The sequence below is a fragment of the Ixodes scapularis genome, unplaced genomic scaffold, assembly GCF_016920785.2.
Source record: "Ixodes scapularis isolate PalLabHiFi unplaced genomic scaffold, ASM1692078v2 PGA_scaffold1__304_contigs__length_218370807, whole genome shotgun sequence".
Taxonomy (NCBI): Eukaryota; Metazoa; Arthropoda; class Arachnida; order Ixodida; family Ixodidae; genus Ixodes; species Ixodes scapularis.
In genome coordinates this window covers 114,354,405-114,373,415 of record NW_024609846.1, presented here as the reverse complement: position 1 = coordinate 114,373,415, position 19,011 = coordinate 114,354,405, and the positions used below count along the sequence as shown (strand labels likewise).

The 19,011-nt window shown below is 41.7% G+C and overlaps 1 protein-coding gene across 1 annotated transcript in view; it reads left to right on the top strand.

Annotated features, from left to right (window-relative positions):
• LOC8053885 (calmodulin-binding transcription activator 2) overlaps positions 1-17,896 on the top strand; it is a 955,024-nt gene extending 937,128 nt beyond the window's left edge. The window contains 4 exon segments of the mRNA XM_042290892.1: positions 2,651-2,725; positions 5,912-5,942; positions 7,795-7,921; positions 13,340-17,896. Coding sequence (XP_042146826.1) covers positions 2,651-2,725; positions 5,912-5,942; positions 7,795-7,896 — 208 coding nt within the window. The 3' untranslated portion in view covers positions 7,897-7,921; positions 13,340-17,896.
• Positions 17,897-19,011: the final 1,115 nt, after the last annotated feature.

Here is a 19,011-nt window from a genome sequence, read left to right as displayed (position 1 = left end):
TCAGTGTGTGTGTAATATGACGTACGGTATTAGCTGCGACTCGAACTGCTCTCTTCTGCAATAAATACAGTTTATTAAGGTTTTTGAATTGAATAATGCATTATTAATTAGTAAGTGTTTTGCACTAGATGATAATATATAGCTATGTTTATACAGAATACCTACAATTTTCGAGAGTTTAAGTATACGGTTTTAAACATAGGAGTCTCATAACATATGTTTGAGAAAAATTACGCCTAAAGTTTTAGCAGTACTTGCAAATTCAACTTCCAAGGAGTTCAATAGTATTAACTTTTGATTTAAAGATAACGGCTTTTGTTTTACTTTAATTTATTTTTAATGAATTGGAAACAGTCCACAAACTGATTAGCTTTTCTACGGAAATGTGTGCACGGGCAACTAACCTATCAATATTGTTCCCTAAACAAATATACTGGTATCGCCAGCATAAATGACAAATGAGGTATTATTTGCAATGTCAACTATATCATTTATAAACAAATTAAAAAGCTGTGGTCCCAAGGCCCTACCTTGAGGTACCCCCGTTTGTACTGGTTTCAGTACAGAAGAAAATCCATTTATTTCTACTGTTAGCTTCCAACAGCTTAAATAGCTTTCAACTAGTAGTGCTAAAGAATGCCCTCGAATTCCTTAAAAATTTTGTTTTTCTATTAGAATTTTATAATTTAGCCGGTCAAAGGCTTTCGAGAAGTCAATAAAAATCCCCAACATTAGAAGTTTGTTTTGAATATTGTTTAGGATAATTTCTTTCTGCTGTAGAAAAGCTAGTTCTGTGGAGCGACCTTTACAAAAGCACTCAGAATCAGTAAGTATCGTGTTTATTTCACAAAAATTAAAAACTCTCACATGTGTAATCTTCTCCGAGCCTTCAGAAAAAACGGGCAAGATTTAAATCTGTCTGTAATTTGACATATTATTTCTATCTCCGGACTTATATAAAAACATTTTCCTTCACAATCTGCATACCCTTAAGAAAAATGCTAATTGAGAGCGACAAATTAAAAATATGCATGAGACAGGGCATATACTAATGTCAATCATGTGTTTTACCGGCTGCACCTGTATTCTATTAAAATCGGTACATTTACTGCTTTAAGAACACCGAAAGTACTTCACTCTCATCGGTAGGAAGCAAGAAACAATTTTCTGTGATCCGTAGAGGTAAACAGAAATCACCACTTGCTATTTGAACAGGAAAAAATAGATTCATAAAAAAATCATTACATTTATTTGCTAATTCTACTGCAGTCATTGTTTTCCCTTCAATTACAAGTTCTTTGATAAGGTTTTCTTGACCGTTTTGATCTAAAATATTAATAATTTCTTCCAGATAATGCCACTTCTATTTTCATTGTGAAATATTTTATAGTGATAAGAACTTTTTGCCTTTCTTAATACAGCGGTTATCTCCTTCCGACACTTTTTAAATATTTTAAGCGTATCTAAATCTTGGTGTGCAGAAAACACTCGTAAGGCTTGTTTTTCTTTGCTACCACTTTTAGTGTATCTCTGGTAACGCCACAGTTTTCTAGACTTTTTGGGGGGTGCTATCTTTCGAAATATGAAACTCTTTATATAAAGAACAAAATTTATGAATAAAACAATCAAATATCTCCGCTATATCCCTCCAACATAAGTTAATATTAAATTTACCTTAGTGTCTTTATTGTGGGCTTTTTTGTCTTTCACGAGGCTTGGTACTAGTGAAGGATTTGTACCTTGTTAAAGCTTCTCCAGGAACTTTGAGCAGTAGTAGCTTATGGGTGAAAAAGGCAGGAAGCTGCAACAAGAAATTGCATAGAGCCACCAGACTGAGGGTTATTACCTTTAATATCAGATCAAAGTATCACGTATTCGACTCTAATGATCCTGAGGGCATTCAAAAGAAAAGCCACGATGTTAAGAGGACACCATTATTCCTGAGCAGAGCATAGTTCCAGTACTGGAAAAAGGAGTGTGCATGCAGCACATGGTCATGTCTGTGTAAAAAAGGTCATATTCGGGGTCAAAAATCACTTGGGGATGTGCACAAAAAAAACCTGATGATACGTCGGTACTTTTTTTTATGTTCACTTTTGTTTGTTTGTTTGCGTGTGTGCACGTGTCTGTTTGTTTGTTTGTTTGTTTGGGTAAAAATACAACCAGTACTCCTAGTTTATCCTCAGAAAAGTGCTATAGTCCGGAAATCGGGAGTTCCAAAATCATGAGCAGATTACATTTTAAGAGTTTTACTTTCTGGGAATTTATTCAGATATTGAGATGTTGTTATTTGAGCGTTTATAAATAGTCAGTTTATAGTTTTGAAAGAATTCTCCACCCTCCCTCAAGTGGATGCAACAAGTGGAAGGTGAGGGAGAACATTGTGAAACCACGAGTTGCAAAACGTTCTTCCTCACTTTTCATTTACGGAACTTCTAGTTACATCTGGCACTCTTCTAAAGTTTTTTTTTATCAAGGGTCTCGCTTAATATTCTATGGTAATTACTTCCTAATTTGAGCCAGCTTTGTAGTTTTGTTACAGTCTCTCAGCATTTTCTTATTCAAACTGAAAATTTCATGACTTATTTATGGCAAGAAAGTGCTAGGATCTGTTTGTCATACCAAGCTTTTCACCCTTGCATTGTTTCAGGCGCACGTATTCCCAGCGGCGTCAGCACCAGGCCGCTAGGAAAATTCAGCAGTTCATGAGACAGTCGAAAAACAAGTAAGTTCAGGCCTTGGACAGTGCTCCCTTTTTTCTTGTTTTTAATTTTTAGACAAGGTATCAATTAAACTATCCAATGGGCACCTCTTTTAAGGAGAGTCTAGCATACATTTTTTTCAGTTTATTCACAGGCCCTTGTGAATGCAATTTTCATCACAGATCAAACAAAACAAAATAGCTGTTTCTTTTTTTCTTGTTTATGTTTACAAAGACATATTTTATGAGCTTCTAATGTACGTGTCAAGGCATGTGCCAGTATTCAAAACTTCTGGATATCAACTAAAATACATCAGGATATTTTATTCAGTATCGAAACAAATAGTGATCTTGGGGAAATTTCTTATATTAAATAGTATTTGTCTATCTAGTTAGTTCTATTGAATGCACTTTCCTAAACAAAACATCCAGAGTGGTGGTGTTTTAAGTGCCACTTTTTCGAAGCATGTCTTTGGTATGAAAAGCTTGTCGGGGTGGGCAAATACGCAGATTTGAAAATCTTTTTTAAAAGTATATCTTAAGGTCCTGTTGTCCGGGTGTATCACTTGTCTAAAAATTTGTTTTTCAGCTAGGTCTAGTCATATAAGTGGTTTGTAGGTGAAACCACCTGGGATTTGCACTGGAAGAGCTTTAATCAGAGCGGTCCCATATGGTTGCTAGCAGAACATTTTTGTAGCACATACCACTTTAAATTTTCCCCGAGGTACACATACAAAATAAGATTATATGTACTGCAGTGATTATACAAAAATACTTTACGTAAAATCTCGAGAGATAGCCCACCTAACATCAAGAGCAAATCGGCTGAAAATATGAAGTGGGCTAACTTTGAGTGTACAATCAAGAAATGTTTTAAAAAATTGCTATTTCTAGGTCGTGTCCCTTCCAAGCTTTTTATAGTGGTGAGGGGCAATGAAGCAAAGATGACTGTACTTCCCAGTCCAGCAATGTTCGCTGAAATATCTCACCATAGCGAACTAGCCGCATTTACGCCGCGGCCATCATTGATGCTAACACTACTATTATAGTGGGCTATCTTTCGGTATTTAAAAAAAAATATAGCAAATCAGGCCGAAAACGGGGGTGGGCTATCTTTTTGGGGGTTGGGCATCTCGGGATTTTATGGTATATTTATTCTAGCCCAAGTTATTTATCTATTTTTGCACAAATTTACAAAACATAAATATGCTTTATAAATTTAGAAGCATTTGAAAGGGGCATGTGAAAGCTTTATTAAAACGTTACCGACACTTTTCTGGACCACCGGTTTGAGAGTTATTCGCTATCAAGCTGCATGGGCATGGCACAAGTGAGTGCGATCGAACATTCCTTAAAGTGAGGACGCTACATCCATTGAGCTACATTGACCTAGATTCAGCTCCTGAAACATCGCTGTAGTGCCCATTGTGGCTTATATTTTTCCCCCAAGCTAGCACAAAGAAGTTCCCTCACCTTCCTACTGGTGTCTTTTCTTTCCTTGATTTTTCTACCAAGAAATTCTCTAATGGTTATAAAATTTTTTGGTAGAAATTTTCTAACCTAAACTAGAGTCTAACATAATTTTAGAGTCTAATCTAGTCTCCAACAAGGGGCACCACTTCTGCCAAGGAAGGTGAATTGCCGATTTCATATCACAACATTACCTCCCAGCTAAAAATTCCCATTAGATCTAATTAGAATTCCAACTGGTTTTAATTGGAACCAATTGGTTTTTGTAGGTTCCAACTGGAAGCACGCAGGCCGATGGGTCTCACCAATTGGAATTATTTTTCCACTTGGAACCTGAATGGGTTCCAAATGGTTCTTATTGGTTGACTAATTAGTTGTCTGAAAACTTTATTGGTACCAATGGGAAAATTCCAATTGAAAGCTAATGGGAATTTTCAACTGGCACATGGGCCACCATGCAATATCAGCATTAGCAAGCAAAAATTGCTTTCTGAATTTTAGAGAGCAGCTCTTAAGCGCCCGTTTCCGGCTTGAGCGGCGTCGGCATAACCGCGCGGTGCATTGTGGGACGCATGACGTCACTGATGACATCATCACGATGACGTCATCCCCATCATTATCGTCATCATAACGATGACGTCACTGGTGATGTCATCAGTGACGTTGCTGATGATGTTATCACTGGTGACGTCATCGTGATGATGAGGATGACGTTATCGTGATGACGTCACTGATGACGTCACGTGACTCCCGTGAGGTCACGACCCCCATGAGGTCGCATGACTTCCGTGAGGTCACGACCCCCGTCGACACACGACCCCGACGATGTCACGTAACCCCCGTGAGGTCACAAGGGTCACATGAGCTCATGAGGGTCACGTGACCTCATGGTTACACTGACGGCGACGCCGCTTGGAGGGAGGAGTAGCACGCAGGATGAGGAGGTGAGGAGGGAGGAGGGGTATACACTCCCCTCAGTACCCTTCCCTCCTCCTCCTCAAGAGCTGCACTCTAATTCGGTTACAAGGGGTTGTAAGCGACTTTCTTTTTTTTTTTTTTTTTTACCTATTATAGTCATCATATTCCTTTTCTAATTGGGGCATTTGCTTTAGCAGTTTGCTGATTGAATATGTTTAATTGTTTCATTTTATTCAAGATGGTTGCAGTGACATGGCCATTCAATAGGTGAGCGGCGTTTGGCAACTTCCGGCTCCTTAGGAAATTTTGTTTAGCTGTTGACAATCGACGACGATGACCTGCAAGCCTGTCTAAGCATGGTTCGGAAAACTAAAGTCTGGAGGTTTCAGAATTATGCTTGCACAGGCATGCAGCTCATTGTCGTCGTTTGTCAACGGTGAAACAAAATTTCATGGGGAACCGGAAGTTGACAAACGCCGCTCACCTATTCACATTCTATTGAAAACCAACAACCACTATTCACACATGCCTAATTAAGGTTCAAACACATATAAACTTAGTTTGTTATTATATACCCTCAAGTTGGGTTACCTTATCTGATAGTGGTTAACAGTTTTATGAACTTTCCAGCTTGTTGAAAGATCAAACAGATTTTCTCTTACGAGAGATTTTAGTTTCTAGTATTTGCTTTGCATTATGTTTGTGTCGCTGAATTCATCTTATGTGGCCTTCCTTCTCGGTTTCCGACTACTACTCATGCACGTGTGCCTGTATATCTTTCTTTCCTGTCACTGACTGTGGCGTTCTTCTCAAACTCTAAAGCAGCATGTGGGAGTTTTTACATGGGAAAGTGGTGAGTGTTCCCTCTCAGGCCATATTAATCTTTCTGAATGTTACAACAAAGTTTTAATTTCAATATTTGTATTTGTTCATTTGCAAGGTCTTGATACTGACGAACTTAAGGAAGCATGAATAATGTGACGTTTTTCACAGCAATTGACTTTGGGACATTAGGGTTTTATGGTGCCACGAAAATGTGACTATAGCAGGATTATTGGCTTCGATGACCATTTTTAAATTCATGATTCCACAACTTTATGTTGCCGTTTAGGTCACCTGTCTTTGAATTTTTATTGCAGCTAGGTATAGGAAGACATTCTTTTCTCCTGTTTACTTATATTTTTTTATTATTAAAATTTTATTGAACATACTAAATCAGCAGCACCATAAGATACCAAGCACGTGTCTATGACACAACAAGTGCACCTATCTGCTACCTTTGAAATGTTTGAAAATTAAGGAAAGGACATATCGGACGCCCTGCCAGACTTCTCAGCACACCTAGGTGACCAAGGGTGGGCTTTTCCTCATAAGCCACTTCCCTCAAGCACCCTGGTGCAAAGCAGTGAAGCCCATTTTATCATGTGCCCCTTCTGCATTTTTTTTTTGGACCAAACAAACACCCATCCCTAGTGTTTTTTTTTTTTTGTTTTTTTTTTTGCTTTTTAATTTAGTTATCTTTATAGTTTGATGGGTGCTTGATCGATACTTTATGGCACATGAAAATGTTAGCGTTGTGAATACTCGTCCTATAGAAGATCTTTTGTATGCTCCTTTTTGTTTTTCTTAAAGCGTTATTTTTTTTCATAAGTGAACTTGTCATTTATAATTGGAGAACTCAAATTGGCTCATAAAACACAGCCGGTGAATGAGTATTGTGGTGTGTTAAGTCCTTTTTTTTTATCTTTCTAATATAATTATGTATTCAGTGCAGAATGCTGTTGATATATATTGTAACCAAAGATTTTAAGTACTCTTCGTAACATATATTCAGTTGTTTTCTAGAACAAAAAAAGAATTTGAATTGCCTAAAATGTTTTTTGTTTTTTTTCTGTACAGCAGGGACTTGTTTTCGTAAACTACTACTAAATTGACAGGATCATATGATGTCACATTCTCTTATGTAAATATAGCAGTGGGAGCAGCCTGTTGACATGAACAAAAATATAAGACATTTGTTTATCTTGAAAACGAGCCCGGGGGTGAAGGGTGCATACAAAGGTGCACAAATTTGGGTATCTCTCAGTCTCAGACATTGTTACTTTAATCTTCTCTCTTATCCTTTCTCTCTTATGTCCGCGAGTCTCAAGTCGTTTTCGAGATAAGAATCACCAGCTCGCTTATCTCTGAAGCATAATTTTAGGACGGATATAGGTATGAACTTTTTGCTGGAAGAACTAAAGCTAAAAACAGAAATGTTCACTCTTTGTGTTAATCAACCAATTGCAACTCTTAATGTTGCCACACATTTCTAATACCATATTTTTGCTGTCTTTCATCTGCTACTAAGCGGTGCATTGGCAAGTTTCAGAGTAACAACACTTTGACCAACTTGGTGCCTAAAATCCTTTTTGCCGGTTACCTGAGGTTTAAATCTGAAATCGCAGAAAACACTTTTCCGTCCTCCAGAAATGTTTAAACAGTCTCCACCAAGGCAAAACAATATCATCGGAGCTTCCTGGCACCGCATCTAAAGCTCAGGAAGTCACATTTTTTTAATTGAATGATCGCTGATTGCACTCACTCTCCACGATATAACCACAAAAATGGTGGCACCCACAAGAAAATCGGGGAACGGAGAAGCAGAGCTCATTTAGTGGCTCTAATATTTGCAAAGACGACTCCAAGGCAACTTGGTCTTACAGATTGCAGAGCGAGCGTGCCTTAGCTGCCGAAAGAGAGAGGCCAGCGGCGGCCGTTCAGGTCCCGCCCAGGCTGCCCACAAAATCCCAGGAACTGCCTTCTAGCCTCCAGGAGGGCACTACTTGAAAGGTGTGTATCTGGCCGTACCTCCCGCTCCACGCCGGGTGCTTGAGCCAAAAATACCTTAGGCAATTCCGCATGAAGATTTCATTTCGATCTAGGATACAAAAACGCGAGACGTAGGAGGAGAAAAACAAAATATAAACAAACTTATGTATTTGGTATCTGTTTATATGCATTTGTTTTTGTCCTTTTTGTTTTGTGCTTTAGAATTTGCAAGTGTCCATCATAATGTTCATTGAAGCCTGTAACTGAATCTAGTAGGAATGTGCGCGCGAATATTCTAATTTTCGAATAGTAGTTTAGAATAATATGCTATTCGATATTCGCTTCAGGATGAACTGCGATATTTGTATGTTTTGAAGTGCTGCTTCAAGAACTATAAATACACCTGGGGAGCTCGCTTCCACGGGTGCTGCTTCTCTGCAGTGCACCAGTGTTAAGTAAAAAGCGCTCTCGATGGGGCTAACCTACCGCGATCATCACTTTAAATAAGTACAAATGTGACAGTCGCATATGCTTAGGACAAAAGCACCCCAGGTGAAAATTTTCAACTGGGACCAGTTGGTCCCAGTTGCAACTGGTTTATGGAACAATTCCCAGTTGCAACTGGTCCCAGTTGGAGTTGTCCCACTGGTCCCAGTTGGAGTTGGTCCCAGCTGGAATTGGTCCCAGTTACAACTGGTCTCAGTTGGAGTTGGTCCCAGTTACCGCTGGTACCAACTCCGGCAACAATGAAACACAGCACAAAATGGAAGGTTGATAAGACTTTATTGTCAAAAACTTGGAGAATGAAACTAAATAATAGGTTCGGTGACGTACACGCTCCGGGTTTAGCCACTTGCTTGCGACGGTTGAATAGCTTTTTCAGAGGTAGTATTCTCGAGATGAAGGAAGATCGGCCGCTGGCGTCTGTTAGTGAAGACGTCCTCAGCTTCTCTCCCCATCGCGTGAAGAAAGGTGCTCACGCGTGATCCCGCGTTGTGCAGGTGAAGTCCTGATAGGACGTGGTAGCGCTCCCACCTTGCAATCTCTGTCACAACAGTCGAACATTTTCGAGGTAGACCTCCCGCCATTTTTGCCATCGTGCTCTCCGCAGCGTTTTCTCTTCCGTCCGGTCTTTCCTGGGTGCCCTCCAATCGCTGAACTGCATCTTGCCATCCTCGAAGTTCACCGCTGCCACCATGGTGTGTGTACAGTTAGGTCCAAAGAAGCGCAGCTGTAGTTTTGACGTTTTCATAACGACGCCAACTTGGGCGATGGCGACCCTTCTCTACCGCGTCCGTCCGACTCCGGCGTCCTATGCCGGCGTCAGCATAGGCTGCGCCATCTGTCGACGGCGCGTACCGCTAATCCGCAGCCGCGTGCCACGGCGGCCGGCTAGCTGATTGGCCAAAAGATAAATTTATTTATAAAAGAAAAAAAAAATACTGTAGGTATTTTAATAAATGTTTAATATATTTTAATAATGCACTAAATGTTCATTTGGGTGAACACATTTTGTCACTAATTATATTTTCCAATTAAAAAAATTATTTAGTTAATTAAAATTTTTATATTATTTTTATAAATATATAAACGTACCCAGTAATTAAAAATTTCCCTATTTGTATCAATCTAAAAATGTAAGTGTTTTTAATTTTCTTCATTAGCAAAGGTCAGTACAGCCGCAACTTGTCAAAATTGTTGCCCCGTGTGAACTGGGAACGGGAAAGGCATTTGAAGTCCGACTGGGAATCGCTCCAACCAGTTCCTTTCCTAACTGGTCCCAGTTCACTCCATTCCCAACTGGGAGTCAAACCAGTTGACTCCCAACTGGGAATGATTCAAACCAGTTGACTCCCAACTGGGAATGGTTCAAACCAGTTGACCCCTCAGCTGGTCTTAGTTGGACTCTTATTGGTCCCAGTTGATTCCCAGTTGGTACCAGTTAGTCCCAGTTGAAACCAGTTGAGGTGCCAACTGGTCCCAGTTAGAAATTTTCGCCTGGGACACTTTCAAAGTAGGGTGGTGCACATGCATGCCTGATGTATTTAAAAAGAAATGGAAGCTTTGTGAATGCTCTACACTACAGTGAAAGTTTGTACATAATACTGCGGCTATTGTACATGTTAGTCACAGATGTTCTGACAGCCTGCGTTCGTCATTCATGATTGTCTTTTTTTACGGCGTCAGCTGTACTGGTCTTATTGCACTGGTTGAGTGTCGTGTTACCAAAAACGTATGGAGCATGCGCATGTTTATCGCAGGTGACCTTGGCGCTGAAAGAGGGCGAGTATGGCAGTGATACCTTCGCCCTTTCACCAATAATAGCCGCAGTTGAGGCACAGCGTGTTTTGCCAATCGCAATTGAACTGAGGATCAAAAGATTGCACTCCTCACCGCCTGCTCTTTCTTGCCTCCGGTCGCCTATTTCCTCGGCGCTCTAAGCCTTTGTGCGCAAGAATGGGGCGGTCAAAATATACGCGCCGGAGCAAGCAGCGGCTGCTCGACGGCGTAAATGCCCCTGTGAGAGAAAACGTTGTCGATGAGATGGCGCCGGCGGTCTCATCCTGGGTGCTAGGATCGAATGCATCAGACGTCAAGATCATGCCATGTGTGAACATGAAGCGGAACGTAGAAGGGAATCTTACCGAGCGAAGAATAGACACTCTGGTGCGACCAAGCAATTTGTGCAGTGTGTCCGCGAGAACGTGTTTGGTGCTAGCTGTCCTGCTTGTGATCAGTTATGGGTTATGCGAGACACCGCGTGCTGCAACATCACCAGAACTTCTAGTCGATCACGGTGCATTATCATTGAAATGTCACATCAGCTGACGCTGTCCATTCGCATCACGTTGCGTGATCATCCACGCAAATTTTCTTTTCTCAGATGCGAGATTGAAGAAAAGTTAATGGCATATAGCAAGCTTGCTATATGCCACTAACTTTCACTTGCAAATCCCCTCGATTAGGTATAGCTGGGCATCTCTATAGGTATTATTTTATGTCAAATGCGTCGTTTACTAGCCATCCCAATATAGGTACTGGACTTTAATGAGGCGACAGTCCATAAATGTAATAACACTAAAATTAGCTTTTCAATTCCTTTAGGATGGCACACACATGCACCATCCTACTTTGAAATTGCACTTTCCTCCTAAGCACGCAAATCTAATATTTGTACTTCTCAAAGCGTTAATCGCGGCAGCTCCGTTGAGAGCACTTCTTACTGAGCACCGGTGAACTTCAGAGAAGCAACGTCCGTAGAAGCAAGCTCCGTGGGTGTTGTTTCTCTGCAGTGTACCGGTGCTTGGTAAGAAGCACACTCAAAAGGGCTAACCTACTGCTATTGACACGACACAATTGACACAAAAATATGAACATTGCAGTTCATCTTGAAGCGAGTATTGAATAGCATATTATTCAAAAATACTATAGTCGGATGCAACCTGAGAACAATCTTTTAGCTCCACCCACAAGCGCATTGCGCCCACCTGAAGTGCCTCCGCCGTCGAGAAAGTAGCTCGCTAGCAACGTTGCTTTTTCTTCCTCCAGAAAACGTGTCTTAAACTACTACAATATTTATTTAATTCATTCAAGACATTTAAATAAGTCAGAATATGTTTTTGTCAACGAAATAGCTGTTTAGTAAAGAAAGAAAGTCATGTCCAATGTACCGTCTTCCCAATTCATTTTCTGCCCAAGATGCTGTCTAACATACCGTCTAACATACCTCTCAGCAGTGCTAAGCCTCGCGCCCGCTTCGAAATTTTCGTTGGCGATAGCGTCGCTGGATTCTCACGTTGTCGCGCAAAAACTGCTGCAAACGCAAGCCGATACCATTAAGATTTCGTGGCGTAACCTCGGGCACGTAAAACACGGTTCAAAAAAGCAGAATAATTGTCACGAGAAACTAGCGTCGCGTTGCTAAGGCCAGCAACCATATTGAGTTTTTTTTGTTTTTTTTTTTTTTTCAAAAGGATTGCGATTGGTCCACGGAATCGTGACGTCATGAAAACGATTGGCTGGCGTTTCTCGGCGTAGGATTACATTTTCCTCTGAGAGGCATTTCCGGTTTTTTCTTAGCTTGCAACCGACTATAGTGTAGACTGCATATAACGTATGTCGTGGGAGTCGCAAAAATGCGCACTATAAGCGGTACCGCACTATAACCAAAACATCAATTTTTCAGGCCAAAATACATGCCATGAGACAACTGACTTACCTTTGTAAAAGAATTTATTTCTATGTTAGATGAAAAATAAAGCTTAGTTTGAGGAAAGTCTTTATTTCACCAGACTAGTACACTTCTCTCTCAAGTGAGTCACACATTTTGAAAGAAATGAGCGACTTTTGCCTGGCGCAGCCTTTTAACGGCGTCGCGGGTTGAGACGGACGTTGCGAGCGTTCAGGATTGGTAACCCTAATCACTTTTCTCCGAAGATGAAAACGCGTGAAAATTCGCATCCTTCATACGGTACGCGCCAGTAATACCTTGAACTTGAGCACACACATGAAATGCGCCAAATAAGAAATCCGGGCGATGTTCGAGGACACAAATGCTTAGAAATCACCACTGTAGTCGAAGTAAACACACGACGACACGGGTGTTTCTGCCGTCTTGAGAGCGCCGCCACGACGTACGTGCTGGGTTATCTTAACGACACACAACGAAAATTCACAGTCAAGGATAGCGCTTTTACGCGGAACGATGAGATGAACGCCGTCTACGACGACAATCACAACCGACGCCATGTTTGCGGATAAAAGCAGCCGGCCCGCGACCGGCATGCAACGCGCGCGAACACTTCTTGACCTGCGATTGGTCTGTCGTTGCGGTTGTCCAGGTGGTGTTGCCTTGTCTTGCGAGTGCCGCTTGCGGCTCGCACCGTCAGCGCCGCTATCTAGTGTCGCACAGGGAAGCGTGCTCGCTGCTCCGGTCGTCGGCGTGATCGCCGGGCTGTGCCAGAAACCGCACTCTAACCGGTATTTCACTTCGCGCGCCTGCATTTTAAGCGGTATGTAATTACATGGAGTTCTATGGGAGGCAAACCGGTGGTTTAAAAAAACCGCGTTATACCCGGTCCTGCACTATAAGCGGTTACGTTGTAAGTGGTCTATACTGTATTTGAAAATTCCAATATTCGCACAACCCTATTATTCGGCATGCCCAGATCAGCCACCTAAAAATGAAGCAAGAGTTGTGGGAAAAGAGTGCTTGGATTATTGCTCATGCTTCAAGCAATGCAAATGGAGCTAGCAATGAATAGTGTGGCCTGTGCAGGTTTTTCCTCCTTGCCAGGCACCATCTTTACACGAGTTCCTTTGCACTTTCCTGTAGTTTGTAACCTGCAAAAGACTATTCCTTTTGCAGATTAGGTTCTAGCAAAGTGAGTTTCAAAATGCAATTGTCCTTTCTTTCTTCCATTTTTCTCTGAACTGCAGCAGTGCGAGCTCAAGCGACGAGAAACGCTCGGAGAAAAAGGCGACACAGGTGTTCTGTTGTCGCCACTTCCCTGTTCCCGTCTTACCTGGATCTTACACCTTCTGTCGGCTCTTTTATTCTTATTGTTACCACTGAAGAGGAGCATTACAGAGGACCTATGGTTTTTGTGCCCAGGAATACTCTGCACGCTACTGACAAGAGCTGCCAAAAAAGAAATCCGTGGTTGCTGGTAGCAGCCTCTGTAGCAGAGACATCTTTTTGTGTTTCTTAATTTGTCCCTTGCCCTTTGGGTTCGTGCTTTCTGTCAAGCAGGTTTCAGTTTTATTTTTTTCCCCCATAAGTCATGCTTTTTGCCTGTTTTCTCACACCACTTGTTTCCCCAGTTCCTGGTTCATTTTACCACACTAGAAAAAGATGGTATATGGTACAAATGTTTGTAAACCACAGCCCTTCTTCCCGGGGTTGACCTTCCACGCCTTTCATCTTCATGAAACACATGAAACACAAAAGAGCATTGTTTGTATGCGTGTTTCTCGTCAGTAACTTATTTTCATTGTACTTTTCGAAGCGCTGTCTGCTGGGAAGGAGCTCAGTGTTGCCTTCAGGCTTTGTTCCATGTTCCGCGGAAGTGTCAATCACTCCACACTTCACACTTCTGTCCAAGGTGCATGACGGACCTTATCGATGAATCTTGTTTCGTTTGGCTTTTTCATAAAAGGTGCATTGCTGTTGTCTCAATTACAAGTCTCGATTTTGAAGGCATCGTGAGGAGGGCTGACGTTGAACCATTCGGACGTAGGAATGGCAGTGTGGCGTTTTGCCAATCAAAACACACCCGAGTGAAAATTGTGCTTTCGTTTCCCACATTTTTTCGAGTCAAGTGTTTTATACCTTTTCCGGTTTAGCCATTCACCTACAAAACAGGGCAGTGCTTTCACGGGCATTGGGTGCACTGTGTTTCTCATGGAATATGTAATGCTTCATATCGACCCCAGTGATTTTCTTGCATGCGGCGTGTTACTGCACAAGCATGTGCTCGTTGACAGGACGTATGCTGTTGCAATGTTGAATCAAACATGTGTTTTCGCTGCTTGTTGCATCTTTGGGAAGACGCTTCTGAGCTTCGTCTGTTTTTCGTGTTACTGTATGTCCATGCCATAGGTACAAATTAGAAGAGGCAGATTAGGTGTGTACGAGTTAGTAAAGGTAGTCGCGAAAACGTTCAACGGGCATTACTCTCTTTTCATCGGTTGTTGCAGTCGGACGACTTGTTGCATTGGATACTTGGCACGTTTCTTGTTCTTTGGATGCGACGGTGAACCTTTTAAACAGTATTCCCCGTCTTCATCCTTGTTTTACTTGCTGTTAAATTTTCCAGATAATGGGTTTGGGTACCTTAACGCAATCGACTTTGCCAAAAAGAAAAAAAAAACTACTACCCAAACTTGACATCTATGAAATATTTTCTTCAGTGTAGTTATTTCAATTGCCACATATGCGATGCTCTAGCGAATATAGTGCATCCCGCTCACTAAACCTATGAATAACCGCATGCCTAAGAAACATATTCATACCTTCCTAGCGAACGTAGAGTCAAAGCCTTTACTGCTAGTCCAACCCAAGAGCGAACTGTAATCAGGCCCTTTGTACTTTAGAATGTGCCTCAAGAGCAACTTCTCACAAGGATCTATACCTCCTGTAAGAATGAAAAGCATATTTTAAGACTGCTAGCATCAAGCTTTAGAAGCATCATATTCTGAGGTACAGTGGAAAGACAGCAAAAAAAAACTTTGAGTGATTGCTTGCGACTGCCCCCTTGACTGGAACCGGCAAGCCATGCTGCTTCACTGCAGCATTATTTGCCGCCAAGCGAATAATGATATGTTTACATTCTAAACTCCCAGGTCTACTCTGCCAAATTGTCAAAAGAAAACCACTAGTCGTTCCTTAACTGAGGCTCAAGGGTTTCCGCTATGGTTAGCTCGCTTTAGGCTGTAGCACTCGAGAGACATGGCAACCATTTGTGTGAGGAGCCGACTTCCCTCGCCATCCGCCTTTGTGCGTCGCGCGACGGCTTGCATTGTCCCAGTGGCCGGAACCTCCCCCAAACCCCAAAGTGTCATTCCAGTCTTGTAAAGGCGTGCAGTCTCGTTGTAACCTCGGAAGAGTGTCCATGTGTACATAACACTTGTACTCACATGCTGTACTCCTCCCCAATAACAACAAAGAAAGACGTGGTAGTGTTCTGTCCCTGTCTTGAGGCTGTCTCTCTCTCCCATTATGCTACCTGCTAGTCTCTTCTCATCGTCTCTCTACTTCGAGTGAAGTATATCAGTACAAATACCACCCACCACCCCCGCTTCCCAACTTCAAGTGTGATGAACGCCCCAGAGATGTGTTTTTTTTTTTGGGGTGGGGGGGCATGTCATTGGTTGTGGGAAAGGACGAGGCGTTTCAGTTATTTGTAGAGAGAGAGAGAGAGGCCATCTTGCTGCAACACATTTGCTTTGTGGAGAGAGAGAGAATCCATTTGTCTGCAAACCTGCAGAAGCGAATTACTAGCTAGCAAGGTGCTGTCGTTAGCTCTTGAAGGTGCGGTGCGAGATCTGAACAATTGTCAGTTTTGTATGCACAGCGGACCGAGGGACTGTTCATTACCAAACTTGTGGTGAAACTTTCTTCTTTTGTTTCACTGATTGGCTTTACATAAATGCCAGTTTTTGTGTCATCAACCATTGATCAGTCATTTATTGGGCAAGCCTCGGTGCAAGGAGAACTGCTAAAGTCGTGATGACTTTATTTCAATGGGGGGAGGGAGGGGGGGGATAAAATTGTAACATGCATTTAGTGTGTTGCAGTTCGGAGGGCATTTCAACTTTTTATGCCATACACCGTTCACCCGAATCGCTAAAAGTAATGCCAGAAGTTACCGTCTAATATGGCGCAGCTTCAGCTTCACTTTTATTATTCGGTAACAAGTCAGTCATGAGAGCATGGCAGAGGCTGCAAGACATTTACGCTACTTCATAACAGAACAAATCAAGGCTGACATTCACTGAAGCACTTAACGAAGTCTGCAAGAAATTTTTGTGCCCAAAGACCAAAGATGAAGCTTCTCTGGTGCACCATTTTGATATTTAGGTTTAAAATTTTAAACTCAAAATGAACATCCTCAAAAATCAACCTAAAGAAACCAGTTTCGCAAGTCTTTCATCTACAGCCTTTATCCCATCGATACAAAGCAAGTAATTCCCTCCAGACGAATTCTGTGATCTTTTGTGTGCAGCACTACATCGTGCTTCACTCTGAATCTCGGAAGGAGTGAATCTCTTTACAGAGGAAATAATGTTTCCTTACGAGGTGGTATTTGACGTGTTAAATGTATATGTGAACCCCTCCCCCACCTATGGGCTTTATGCACAACTCAATCCCATTGCACATAAGACACTAAAAGATCTCATTCTGAGGAGAGCAAAAAAATAGATATGAAAGGTAGTCGCACAAATTTCTCTCTCTCTCTCTCTCCACGTCTGTGTCTATACTGCATGTACACTATATCCGTGCTCAGACCTTCATTGGAAGACGTGAATAATCGTGATAGCACAACAGGTTATATTTTTTTGTTCTGGTTCGTTTTTTAGCACTGTTGGTGTACATATACGGCTAGACCCAGCGTAAATACAACAGGCTGATTGTGCGTACCAACACCAGCAGCCCTGTTGCATTACCCGAGCCCGCAGAGAAGATTTGAGATCTGTTATTTTCGTGTCAACCATTTTTCTACTGTTGGCCCCCGACCCCTTGTTCTCTTGCTCGATCCATCTGTGGTGTCCATAGCTGTTTTGTAATTTCTACCTAGGAGTCACTTGTAGAGTTTGTTAAGAGCCCGGTGTTAACGATTTTTTATATATATGTAATATATAACGAAATCAGTAATAAGGGTTACAAATGTTTCCGCTATAAACATAGGTAGAATTACGCAGTCAGGAAAGCTGTTTTTTGGAAAGGGATATAAGCAAAATATTTCAAACAAAAGCGTGGAAATAAACACATTAATCACGAGCACGGTATATATAAATATATATATATATATTTACTGCCAGTTCCTTGGTATTTTTGACGACTGAGTATTTTTGCAGCGGTTGTTTTGTCTTTCTGTTTTTGGGTTTACCTTTCTAACCACGCTAGCTTGAGTACGTCGGAAAGAGGAGCCAAGGGAAGGTGATGCAAGGATGGACGAGGCTTTGGTCATGTTGAGGAACTGTTGTGGGGAACGCTGGCTCAAACGAAGCTAGTTGGTCACTGTAAGTTCTGTGAACATTTTCCCCACATTGTTTTTTTAAATTTTTTCTTTGTTTTTCGGTGAACAGGACGTGCCCGAGGGTCGGTGAAAGTTGAGTCACCCTCATGCCACCAAGAGGTGCAGTTGTTTCAGTGTGTCATGACTCTGATCTCATCTGTTGCTCCCATACAAAGTTACCACTGATTTTTTTTTTGTGTGTGTGTTTCACTGTGTAAAAACCACAAAAACAAATAAAAACTATTCTTCCTTTGAATCACCTTGTTTCTGCACAGCATCAAAAAGAGTTTATAGTATATATATAATCACTGCCAAGCTGAAATTGGCAGGGCATGCTTTTTGAACACCCAGCCTTCAGCATGCATTCCGTGCCCTCCACAGTGCTTTGGCTGCGCACACGCTCTCAAGTTGCACGAGATGTAGCTTTTTCGAAGGTAGGAAGCCCGCGCTGGAGGCAAAACCACCTCCCTGCTGTCCTCAATTTGTCAATAATTATAGGAGGGCAAGTCATCATCAGCACGAGCTGGGTAAAACAACTTATAGTTTCTGTCATTGTAAAAGGAGTCCAGCGAACACTCGCTTTTAGCATGCACTCGACTGTAACGCACAGAGCCATTCCAGCATTGACAGAAGCAGCGTATGACTGCTTGTAGTGGGAAAAATATTTGTTTCGAGCAGCCACTGACGCTTTTGGGGAAGATGCCAATGTCTGTTAGCACGTCACCTGAAAATGCGGTGATGTGATTGCTGCGCCACTTGTGCCAGCGTCCAAGTGCTTACCCTGCTACAGTTTGTCAAAATGTGATATTTGCGCCAACAGTGCACCAAAACGTAATTTTGCTTTATTAATACTGAAAATTTAATAGCTCAGGCCCCGCTACACGGTGTAATCGTTACCGTGTCTTCGTGCAAAGTTTCAGAACACGCGATTATTGTCTCAAATAATGTAATCGATTTCATTTCTGTATTAAACACTGACAGTACTCGGACGTTTTGAAATATTTGTTTTATGTGCATCTCCGCAATGCACCCACGTGCTAAGGAGAAAGCACTCCTCCAAAACGGGACGTTACAATTTATTTTGAATGTAAAACCGGGAGGTATTATATATGATGGACGGCAATATTCTGACGATAGCTTCTTGAAAGTCGGGATTTAGCAAGGATATTTGGGTATTACAAGGAGATTTATATGGATTGTTTTTTAGGTTTATTTTTTGTCAACTGTTTTGTTTAGTTATCGCCTTTATATTGCTTCTATCTCTTCGATCGGATAGTCAATAAGAAAATCAAGTATGAATTAGCTGGAGCAGTGGATTTATATTAAGAAGGCCTATTTATCGTTCATGTGCCAATTTTTGTTATGAAGTCC